The following is a 12849-nucleotide window of genomic DNA, read 5'->3' as shown; positions in this document are numbered from 1 at the left end:
AATGGTAGGGACCTATCAGAAGCAGAAGAGATCAGGAAGAGGTGGCAAGAATACACAGAAGAATTTTACAAGAAGGATATCAGTGTCCTTGACAACCATGACAGTGAAATTGCTGTCCTTGAGCCAGGCATTCTGGAGTGAGAAGTCAAATGGGCCTTAGAAAGCATTACTAACATCAAAGCGAGCGGAGATGATGGTATCCCAGTTGAGCTATTCAAAGTCCTAAAAGATGATGCTTTTAAAGTGATGCACACATTATGTCAACAAATTTGGGAAACACAACAGTGGCCACAGGATTGGAAAAGATCAGTTTATATTCCAATCCCAAAGAAGGGTAATGCCAAAGAATGTTCAAACTATCGCACCATTACACTCATTTCACATGCCACCAAGGTCATGTTAAAGATCCTACAAGCTAGGCTTCAGCAGTATGTAGATCGGGAACTACCAGAAGTTCAAGCTGGGTTTCGGAAAGGTCAAGGAACTAGAGATCAAATTGCCAACATTCGCTGGATTATGGAGAAAGCACGGGAGTATCAGAAAAACGTCTATTTCTGCTTCATTAACTACGTTAAAGCCTTTGATTGTGTGAATCACAACAAACTGTGGCAAATCCTTAAAGAGATGGGAGTACTAGACCACCTCACATGTCTCCTGTAAACCTGTATAAGAGTCAAGAAGCCACTGTCAGAACGGGATATGGAACAACTTATTGGTTTAGAATAGGAAAAAAGAGTTTGACAAGGTTGTATATTGTCACCCTGCTTATTTAATTTATATGCCAAATACATCATGCAAAATGCTGGCCTGGATGAAGCAAAAGCCAGAATTAAGATTGTCGGGAAAAATTTCAACAACCTCATATGCAGATGACACCACTTTAATGGTAGAAAGTGAGGAGGACCTAAAGAACCTCTTGTTGAGAGTGAAAGAGGAGAGCACAAAAATAGGCTTGAACTCAACATCAAAAAAACTAAGATCATGGCATCCGGCCCCATCACACCTTGGCAAATAGAAGGGGAAGACATGGAAGTAGTGACAGACTTCACATTTCTGGGATCCCAGATCACTGCAGATGGTGACTGTAGCCATGAAATTAAAATACATTTGCTCCTTGGGAGGATAGCTATGGCGAACCTGGGCAGTATAATAAAAAGTAGAGACATCACCCTGCCAACACAAATCTGTATAGTCAAGGTGATGGACCATAAGGAAGGCTGAGCGCAGAAGAATAGATGCTTTTGAGCTGTGGTGCTGGAGAAGAATCTTGAGAGTCCCTTGGACTGCAAGAAGATCAAATCAGTCAGTCCTAAGTGAAATCAACCCAGACTGTTCCCTGGAAGGTCAGATGCTGAAGCTCAAATACTTTGGCCACCAATTGAGAAGGAAGCACTCACTGGAGAAGATCCTGATGCTGGGAAAGACAGACGGCAAAAAAAGAAGGGGACAGCAAAAGATGAGATGGCTGGACAGCATTACTGATGTAACTAATATGAATTTGAGCAGACTTCGGAGGATGGTTGAAGACAGGAGGGCCTGGCGTGACTTTGTCTATGGGGTTGCAAAGAGTTGACCGTGCGACTGAACAACAACAACAACAACATTTGTTAGTGGCTATTAAGCAGCTATCTTAATGAATTGGGGTATTGTGCATTTAAGTACTATCTATTGTCTGAGATTTTAACATTTGAAATGGGTCCCTGCGGTTTTCGGAAAGTGACAATTCTCCAGTCTATGTCAAGCTGTTCTTTCTGTTGGAATGGTAAAATATGGTAATGATAAGTTTTAACAATGTTGTAAACACATTATAACTAACATGAACTTGAGCGGACTTCAGTGGAAGACAGGAGGGCCTGGCATGACTAGGTCTATGGGATCACAAAGAGTCGGACTTGGCTGTGCGACTGAACAACAAGAAAACACATTATATGAATGTTAATACTGATTTTGAATGTTTGTGGCTATAGCCTTCTACTTCTGAGGAAGTGAATGCGTGACGCTGGCAAGTTCGTAAAGCTAAGCTGAAGTCCAAACCAGGTAAGAGCTTAAAGGCTAAAGCTGTAAGAGCAGACTGAAGAGTAAAACATCCAGCTGAAGGCTACATATGCTAAAGGCTGTACAAATATTCTGTGGACCTCTAAATTATAATGTGAGCTGTGAAGACTAGTACCTTCCATTTAAAGGAACTTCATTGGACTGTGTCTTATAAAAACTGTGCATATTTGATAATTTGTGTATAGAGACCTTTGTGTTCCATTATGACATACTATCTATGACTCAGTGAGGGTTTGAGGATATAAATTATAGATGTAGTTTCTTAATAAGCACTTGGGTACTTTTGTGGTAGCACTTTAGAATTTTTCATAAGATATTAGGTTTAATAATAATCAGAGCTTTTTTTGTAGAAGGTAGTCCTTTGCATATTAGGCCACACACCCCTGATGTAACCAATCCTCTAAGATCTTACAGGGCCTACTAAGAACATAAGAACATAAGAGAAGCCATGTTAGATCAGGCCAATGGCCCATCCAGTCCAACACTCTGTGTCACATATATATACACACACACACACACACACTGTGGCTAATAGCCACTGATGGACCTTTGCTCCATATTTTTATCTAAACCCCTCTTGAAGGTGGCTATGCTTGTGGCCGCCACCACCTCCTGTGGCAGTGAATTCCACATGTTAATCACACTTTGGGTGAAGAAGTACTTCCTTTTATCCGTTTTAACCTGTCTGCTCAGCAATTTCATCGAATGCCCACGAGTTCTTGTATTGTGAGAAAGGGAGAAAAGTACTTCTTTCTCTACTTTCTCCATCCAATGCATTATCTTGTAAACCTCTATCATGTCACCCCGCAGTCGACATTTCTCCAAGCTAAAGAGTCCTAAGCGTTTCAACCTTTCTTCATAGGGAAAGTGTTCCAGCCCTTTAATCATTTTAGTTGCCCTTTTCTGGACTTTCTCCAATGCTATAATATCCTTTTTGAGGTGCGGCGACCAGAACTGCACACAGTACTCCAAATGAGACCACACCATCGATTTATACAGGGGCATTATGATACTGGCTGATTTGTTTTCAATACTGTAAGCTCCAGGAGGATTGGCTACATCAGGGGCGTGTGACCTAATATGCAAAGGAGTTCCTGATACAAAAAAAGCCCTGATAATAATAATAAATTTATATTATGTTTGATTGACCATAGTTTTTGGAGAGAAGGCAGTCATAGTGTATAGATTGTGGGTCCCATTCCAATGGAACAATGGGGAAGATTTAGTTTGGGCAAGTAGTATGTGGTTTAGTGTCTTAGTCCTTGTGCTGCTTACCTGCCAAATTAACAGTTCCCATCCCATCCCCTCTCCCTGCAGCTGCCTTCAATAAAAATTGGTCAGGTGATCAATCACAGGTCTCCTAGTGTAACATGTAGTCTTGCTGTTAGGCTAAAGATTAGAGGGTGTGTCTGCCACATTCAGAATAGAGGCCTAGGAAGGACCTGTATTCTTGCAGCATTGTAAGCCACTGTTATTAAGAAAGTATTCAGAGGACATGAGCTAATGAGATCCTCTGGAAACATGCTGGTAGTAAGATTGTCTAAGCTATGTGTACCAACAGAGCTACCTTTTTTTTTGCATAAGCTGCTTAAAATTTTGTGCCACAAATATATATTTTATTACTGTGCAACTGCTGTAAAAAGGTAAAGGTAGTCCGCTGTGCAAGTACCAGTCATTTCTGACTCTGGGGTGACGTTGCATCGTGACGTTTTCATGGCAGACTTTTTACAGGGTGGTTTGCCATTGCCTTCCCCAGTCATCTACACTTTCCCCCCAGGAAGCTGGGTACTCATTTTACCGACCTTGGAAGGATGGAAGGCTGAGTCAACCTCAAGCTGACTACCTGAACCCAGCTTCCGATGGGATTGAACTCAGGTCATGAGCAGAGAGTTTGACTGCAGTACTGCAGCTTTACCACTGTGCCACGCAGCTGCTGTACATTGTCATAATTCTGCAATGAATCTGTGGGTAATCAGGGATTACTTTGAGTAGCTATAAAAGGTAAGGATAGTCCCCCGTGCAACCACCAGTCGTTTCCAACTCTGGGGTGACATCACATCATGACGTCACGGCAGACTTTTTTACGGGGTGGTTTGCCATTGTCTTCCCCAGTCATCTACACTTTACCCCCAGGAAGCTGGGTACTCATTTTACCGGCCTTGAAAGGATGGAAGGCTGAGTCAACCTTGAGCCAGCTACCTGAACCCAGCTTCCGCTGGGATCGAAATCAGGTTGTGAGCAGAGAGTTTGAACTGCAGTACTGCATCTTCCCCACTCTACCATATTCTGCCCCTTGGTTGTTTGGCTGGCTGTGGTTGTAAAATTCGATCCTCTACTACAAATGATGAAGGAGCAGCTCTTATTCAGTGTTGAAGTGATGCCACAATTTTTCATGGCCAAATAAATAAATTAATGTACTGCTGAGAAGGGTCAAAGGATTGGAAGTTGGAGTCTGTTAGTTCATATCCCTCTGCTTGCCGCTTTTGACATTACAAGACCTCAGTTTCTTTTCCTCCTTTGAATATAGGGCAAACGTTTTTGAGTTTCCCTTCCTTCTCTTGATGTATTTTTCTCTCAGTCTCTTGTGATTCAGAGAATCCTCTGTTACCCACTGAACCATTTATGTGTTTTCTTCTCTCAGTCTCATCCTCCTGCTTGCTTACCCACAGGGCTTCTTTCGTCGCACAATTCGTATGAAGCTGGAGTACGAGAAATGTGAACGGAGCTGCAAGATTCAAAAGAAGAACCGGAACAAGTGCCAGTATTGCCGCTTTCAGAAATGCCTGTCGCTGGGCATGTCACATAATGGTGAGGCCCCTATCCCATAGCTCTGGGTGAAGGTTGGAGCTGGAAAAGGAACAAATTCATTCATTCATTCATTCATTCATTTAGATTTCTATCCCGCCCTCTCTGGCCAACATACTGAACATTCTATAGGCCAACATACTGAACAAGAGCTTGGCATTTTTTTATTGCTTGACTTGGATTGTTGTAAATGTATTTGACACTCTCCACTCTGATTGTGGAGCAATTCCTTTACAAAACCAGCATATATAAGAGTGTCTTAAGCTTGCCAAACTATCAATTTTGTTTTGGAGTGCCAGTACCATGATAGCTTTTTCACATTAAAAGTAAAATTTTAATTGCACTGGCAAGCACCTACTCTCTGAAGTAGCATGGGATCAAGACAGCCTGTCTACAAGCAAAGCCAAGTATTTTATCATATAATATTCCATTAAACTGAGAACGAAAGTGTTGGATACTTTGCATTTTATGGACTGCTTCTTTTCAAGAAATGTGGATAAGTAGTATTGCAGAGTATTCTTTTCTAATGTGGTGAGTACTGGCTGTATTCTCACCATGTTGCATGAAGGGGCAAAGGAGGTGTTCTAAATCTTATCCAGAGATGCTGTTGTAAACCCTTTCCTTTTATGAACCACTTTCATGGGACCAGAGGTTGACTGACTGAATTATTCTTTGAATCTGATAATGTTAATAACTTGCTGCCATATTTTCTGTAAATTCTGCTGGATATAGAAACAGTAAAGTGCTGGTTGTAGTTCTTACTAAAACTTTGTATGGTATGGGAACATCTGTACTACTATGGACTGAAAAAAGGTTGTCTGAATATGGAATTAAGTTGCTCAGGGGTTTTTGGCTTTAGAATACAGAGATACTTACACTAACTTTGCTTTTTAATGAGAAATGAGATTGCATTAAAACAACATCTCAAAATTTTAACATCTATTTTAAACTAAATTATATTGTACTTCCTGTTTAATCCTTTATTCACTACAAATCAGTATTGTATTTCTACAGTATTCTCCACAAGGTAAAATACATTATTGCAAGATGAAATACATTGCAGCCCATAATATCAATATGTGTACCTGGTACTGCAGTTAAGCATTCGTTTGTTAGATGCAGCGGACCATATTCGGTAATGTTTCTGGCACAGGACCCCTATCAATTCCTGGCTAGAATTCTCCATTCATCCTTCTCCAAATCCAGACTTGTCATAATAGGAATATTGCCGTTGACAGTCTTCCGACCAATGCACTGCAAGTATGCAATAACATTTTAGATTTGCAGAGATGTCAAAGCTGTCAATTAACACATACCAAGCAAAGCACTAGTGCTGTCAAATTCAGTTGAAGTGTGCAGAGATAATCTTGCATGTTCTTTTGCCTGTAGAAGATCTTTGTGTGGATTTAATGTTAGTTGTTCACTGTATGGTACAGATTGTAGTAATGTTTGTTTGAGAAAATTTAGAAGCAGAATTTTAAGACAGCTGTAATATTATATCTTCAGTGAGTTTTAATTTCTTGGTTTGCATTTACTGTGTGAATTTTTCCTTGCTAGCAGTTCCCTAGTATGTCTCAGAAATGTAGCTTCTTTTTGTTGTTGGAAAGTGGAGAGACTTCAAAGAAACTGAGCATTCTTATGAATTGTTATTATCACTGATTGCTGTTTTGTGCACCCTGGATAGCATAGACCAGCCTAATCTCATTAGATCTCAAAAGCTAAAAAGGGTTGACCTTGATCAGTATTTGGATGAGAGACCACCAAGAAATACTAGGGTCCTGACACACAGAACCAGGCAATGGCAAACCATCTCTGAACATCTCTTGCCTTGAAAACCCATCCGGGGTCTCCATAAATCAGCTGTGACTTGATGACAAAACAAACAACTGATATTAAAGTGCAGAAAAGGGAAACGAGAATGATTGAAGGGTTGGAACACTTTCACTATGGAGAAAGATTAAAGCGCATGGGGCTCTTTAACTTGGAGAAATGTCGACTGAGGGGGTGACATGATAGAGGTTTGCAAGATTATGCATGGGATAGAGAAGGAAGAGAAAGAAGTACTTTTCTCCCTTTCTCACAATACAGGAACTCATGGACATGCAATGAAATTGCTGAGCAGTTGGGTTAGAACGGATAAAAGGAAGTACTTCTTCAACCATAGGGTGATTAACATATGGAATTCACTGCCACAGGAGGTAGTGGCAGCTGCAAGCATAGACAGCTTCTGGATTGGATAAACATATGGAGCGCTGTTTTTTTTTTAAAAAAAAAACAATTTTTATTATTCTGCAACATTTTATAATATTCAACTGTTATTAAATGTTTAATTCCAATACATTGCATTATATTTTCTACCTCCCTCCCCCCTTTTCGTGACCTCCTCCGGTGCGTTTTACTTAAAGTACTAAATATATATATATATATATATATATATATATATAAATAAAAGGTAACTTGACATTAAAAAAGACCTTATAATTATAGTAAATTAATAATAAGGTAAAGACCATTAACTATGATTATTATCTATCTTTGTTATTGTCCTTATAAGAAAGGTTATATTCCCATATTCACATTTTTTCACTGAAGTCCATTTACTTTTTCTCTAGCATTTAACTATTGTCAAAAATCACTAAATGTCCTTTCACCTTCCGTTGTTTTTCAACATACTTCTGAAATTTTCCCCACTCACTTTTAAACTTTTCTAAATCATATTCTTTTAAGATTCTAGTCAGCTTGTCCATTTCACTCCAATGCATAGTTTTCATAATCCAGTCCCATTTTTCTGGTATTTTGTCTTGCTTCCACATCTGCGCATATAATGTCCGTGCAGCTGAAAGCATGTACCAAAGCATTGTTCTGTCTTGTTTCGGAAAACTTTCAATTTGTAATCCCAACAAAAAAGATCTCTGGTGCCTTTTTTATATTATAACCCAAAATCTTTGAAATCTCTTGCTGAATCATTTGCCAAAATTGTTTTGCCATTTCACAAGTCCACAACATGTGGTAGAAAGATCCTTCATGTTTTTTACATTTCCAACATCTATTCGACACCTGATTATTCATTTTCGACAGTTTCTTAGGTGTCATATACCATCTGTAAAGCATTTTAAAACAGTTTTCTTTAGCATTATTACATGTTGATATCTTCATTATTACATGTTGAGTTCTTCCATAAGTACTCCCATTGTCCCATGTGTATTTCTTTATTTATATTTATCGCCCATTTTATCATTTGAGACTTGACCACTTCATTTTCTGTAGACCATTTCAATAGTAGTTTATAAATTCTCAAAATCAATTTTTCATTAACGCCAAACAGCATTCTCTCCAGTTCTGTTTGATCTTGTCTTTCTCCATCATTTCTAACATCTTGTTCAAGCAAACTTTTAATTTGTTGCAATTGAAACCAATTATACTTATATTCCAGTTCTTCTACCGATTTTAACTCCACCTTACTGCCGTGTATTTTTAACAATTGTTTATATGATAACCATTTCTCTTCATTTATATCTGAATATAACTTTATTACTTCTGTTGGCACAATCCAAAGTGGTTTCCTCTCATCCCCAAATCTTTTGTATTTCAACCAGGTTTTTAACAAATTACTTCTTATGTACTGATGTAAGAAAAAGCCATCCATCTTGCTCTTCCCATAACACAGATATGCATGCCAACCAAAAACATTTCCATGGCCTTCCAATGCTAATAATTTTCTATTTAATAACATTATCCATTCCTTAATCCATACCAAGCATACTGCATCCTGGTATAATTTTAGATCTGGCACTTGGAAGCCTCCTCTCTCTTTTGCATCAGTTAAAATTTTCATTTTAATTCTTGGTTTCTTGCCGGCCCATATAAATTCTGAAAATTTCCTTTGCCACTTGTTAAATTGTTTGTCATCCTTCACTATTGGAATTGTTTGAAACAAAAACATAATTCTTGGTAATAGATTCATTTTAATTGCAGAGATTCTGCCCAGTATAGACAAATTCAGCTTATTCCATTTTAATAAATCTCCATCAATTTTCCACCAGAGCTTCTCATAGTTGTTTTTATATAAGTCAATGTTTTTTGTTGTTATTTCTACACCTAGATATTTTACTTCTAGTCACTTTGCATTCTGTTAAATTTTGTAATTTTTCCTGTTTATTCTTTGACATGTTTTTACACAAAATTTTTGACTTTTCTTTATTTATATAGAAGCCTGCCAACTCACCATATTCTTTTATTTTACGAAGCAGCAATGGTGTAACTTGGGTTGGGTTTTCATTTATAAACATTACATCATCAGCAAACGCTCTGTACTTATAGGAAAAACCTTTCAGTTTCAGTCCCTCTATCTCCTTATCTTTTTGAATCCTCATAAGCAATACGGTCATTATAAATATAAATGGAGATAGAGGGCAACCTTGTCTTGTTCCTTTGCTGATTATGATTTTTTCTGTCAAGTCTGCATTTATACAGAGTCTTGCTTGTTGTTCAGTATAAATCGCCTTCACCATTCTTATAAAATCTTCACCCAATCTCAGTCTTTCCATCACTGCAAATATAAAGTCCCAATGAACATTATCAAATGCTTTCTCTGCATCCGCAAAAAATAATGCTACTTCTTTTTCAGGATGTTTCTCATAATATTCAATAATATCTATCACTGTTCTGATGTAGGGTTGCCAATCCCCAGGTGAGGGCAGGGGATCCCCCAGTTTGGAGGCCCTCCCCCCGCTTCAGGGTCGTCAGAAAGCGGGGGGAGGGGAGGGAAATGTCTGCTGGGGACTCTATTATTCCCTATGGAGATTTATTCCCATAGAAAATCATGGAGTATTGATACGTGGGTATCTGGGGCTCTGGAGGGGCTGTTTTGGGGGTAGAGGCACCAAATTTTCAGTATAGCATCTAGTGCCTCTCCCCAAAGTTTCAAAAAGATTGGATCAGGGGGTCTAATTCTATGAGCCCCAAAAGAAGGTGCCCCTATCCTTCATGATTTCCTATGGAAGAAAGGCATTGAAAAGGTGTGCCGTCCCTTTAAATGTGAGGGCCAGAACTCCCTTTGGAGTTCAATTATACTTGTCACAGCGTTGATCTTTGCTCCACCTCTAATGTCTCCTGGCTCCACCCCCAAAGTCCCCAGGTATTTCTTGAATTGGATTTGGGAACCCTATTCTGATGTTATCTCTAATTTGCCTCCTGGGAAGAAATCCTGCTTGCTCTTCTTTAATAAAATTATTTTATTTATTTATTTATTATTTATTATTTATTATTTATTATTTATTTATTTATTTATTATTTATTTAACAAATCAGCCAGTATCATAATGCCCCTGTATAAATCGATGGTGCGGTCTCATTTGGAGTACTGTGTGCAGTTCTGGTCGCCGCACCTCAAAAAGGATATTATAGCTTTAGAGAAGGTGCAGAGAAGGGCAACTAGAATGATTAAAGGGCTGGAGCACTTTCCCTATGAAGAAAGGTTGAAACGCTTGGGACTCTTTAGCTTGGAGAAACGTCGACTGCGGGGTGACATGATAGAGGTTTACAAGATAATGCATGGAATGGAGAAAGTAGAGAAAGAAGTACTTTTCTCCCTTTCTCACAATACAAGAACTCGTGGGCATTCGATGAAATTGCTGAGCAGACAGGTTAAAACGGATAAAAGGAAGTACTTCTTCACCCAAAGGGTGATTAACATGTGGAATTCACTGCCACAGGAGGTGGTGGCGGCCACAAGTATAGCCACCTTCAAGAGGGGTTTAGATAAAAATATGGAGCAGAGGTCCATCAGTGGCTATTAGCCACAGTGTATGTGTGTATATAACATTTTTTGCCACTGTGTGACACAGAGTGTTGGACTTGATGGGCCGTTGGCCTGATCCAACATGGCTTCTCTTATGTTCTTATGTTCTTATTTAAATGCTGCTTCAGGTGTTCTGCTAATATTCTAGCATATATTTTGTAGTCATTGTTAAGTAATGAAATTGGTCTATAATTTTTTACGTTCATGATGTCTCCGTCTTCCTTCGGTATCAACAAAATTACTGCTTCTTTCCAAGTATTAGGTATTTTCCCATCTTTTCTTATAGTATTCATCAACTTCTGAAGTTTTGGTAGTAGAGCCTCCATGAGAACTTTATAAAATTTTGCTATAAAACCATTTGGACCGGGTGCCTTCCCTAATTTAATTGAGTTAATTGCCGCCTCTATTTCTTCCTTTCCAATTAGTTCATTTAATACCTTCTTCATATTATCAGTTAAGGGATTTACATTACCGTAATTTTCTGTAGATATACATCAATTTTTCCCTTATCCATCACATGACTTTTAAACAACTTGGCATAATATTTATAACATTCTCTTTTGATTCCTTCCTGGTCAACTATTTCTTTATCTCCCAAAATAATTTTATTATTTATTTATTATTTTCCCTTTTTCTTTTCATTTGCCAGGCCAGGTATTTCCAAGGTTTATTCGCACCTTCAAAAGACTTTTGTTGAAGCCGTTTTAGATTCCATTCCACTTTTTTGCTTAACAAATGTCTCATTTGACTTTGTAATATTGTAATCTCCCTTATAATTTTCTTTTTCCCAGGTCTCTTTTTAAGCTCTTTCTCCTTCTTTCCAATCTCTTTTTGCAAATCTATCATTTGTTTATCTTTGGCTTTTTTATCTTTGTTATTCAGTGTAATTAGGATGCCCTTCATTACTGTTTATATGTCTCCCACACCGTTTGAAATTGAATGTCCTCATCATTTATTTGAAAGAAAGATTTAGTCTCCTTTTCCAGAGACTCTACTACCACCTTTTCCTTCAGCAAATCTTCATTAATCCGCCATCTTAAAGTCTTTTTAATGGGTTTAGCAGACCACATTAATGGATTGTGGTCTGCCCCAATTTTAGGAAGAATCTCTATTTTTTTTGTTCTAAGTCCCAGATTTTTTTGTAATCCATAACATATCAATCCTTGAGAATGAATTATGTCTTGCTGAAAAGAAAGTATAGTCCCTTACTTTAAGATTAAACTCCCTCCATATATCCACCAAACTTTCTTGTTTAACTAGTTCAAAAAATGACTTTGGTAGTTTTCCTTCATTATTTTTTTCCCAGATCTGTCCAAAACATTTTTGACCGCTCCATTAAAGTCTCCTATTAGCATAATTTGCTCATATGTCATTTGATCTAGTTGTTGCATAATGTCCTTAAAGAAAGAGTCTTTTGCTCCATTTGGGGCATATAGTCCCAATAACAAAGTTCTTTTATTGTTTAACATCACTTCCACCGCAATAAATCTGCCATTTTCATCTTTAAAAATCAGCTTTGGGTCCAATTCTTGCTTCACATAAAAAAACCACACTCTTTTTTTCCCTCCTTAGCCAATGAACAAAATTCCACTCCTAGTTGCTTATTCCATAAAAATTTGTAATCCATTTGTTTAATATGTACTTCTTGTAGACAAATTATGTTACATTTTTGTTTCCCAATCCAATGAAAAGTTGTCCTTTTTGTGGTGAGTTAAGTCCATTTAAATTCCAAGATATTAATTTGTAATCCATCATGGTTTTCTATTTTTAATCTGTACCCTCAAATTCTTTATGCTCCTGCAAAAACTCCACCATGTCTTGAGTGGTTGTGATGGTAAACCTCTTCCCCTTGTATTCACAACCCAGACCTTCAGGAAGTATCCATCTGTATCTTATTTCACTTTCTCTCAGCCTGACACTCTTCTGTCATTTATGTTTCCTTGGCAATTCTTTCATAATTCTTACACTACTGCCGCCCACCTTCAATTTACTCTCAAATTGTTTACTTAAAATCCTACTAACCAAGTCTCTTGTCACAATTCTCACTACCACATCCCTTGGTAGTTTATTTCTCTTTGCATAGACTGAATTGACCCTGTAAATGTAGTCATAAAAATAACTGGTCTCATCAGGATCATCTCCCAAAAATTCAGCAATGATTTTTATTATGTATGTCTTTAAGTCAGTCTC

The 12849-nt window shown here is 38.0% G+C and overlaps 1 protein-coding gene across 1 annotated transcript in view; it reads left to right on the top strand.

Moving 5' to 3' along the window:
* PPARD (peroxisome proliferator activated receptor delta) overlaps nucleotides 1–12849 on the top strand; it is an 89260-nt gene that overhangs the window by 63292 nt on the left and 13119 nt on the right. Inside the window, exon 4 of the mRNA XM_060231444.1 lies at nucleotides 4725–4863. Coding sequence (XP_060087427.1) covers nucleotides 4725–4863 — 139 coding nt within the window. The remainder of the gene's footprint in view (nucleotides 1–4724; nucleotides 4864–12849) is intronic.

The sequence above is a fragment of the Heteronotia binoei genome, chromosome 2 (assembly GCF_032191835.1).
Source record: "Heteronotia binoei isolate CCM8104 ecotype False Entrance Well chromosome 2, APGP_CSIRO_Hbin_v1, whole genome shotgun sequence".
In the NCBI taxonomy this organism is placed as follows: domain Eukaryota; kingdom Metazoa; phylum Chordata; class Lepidosauria; order Squamata; family Gekkonidae; genus Heteronotia; species Heteronotia binoei.
This window is presented reverse-complemented; position numbering and strand designations above follow the sequence as displayed.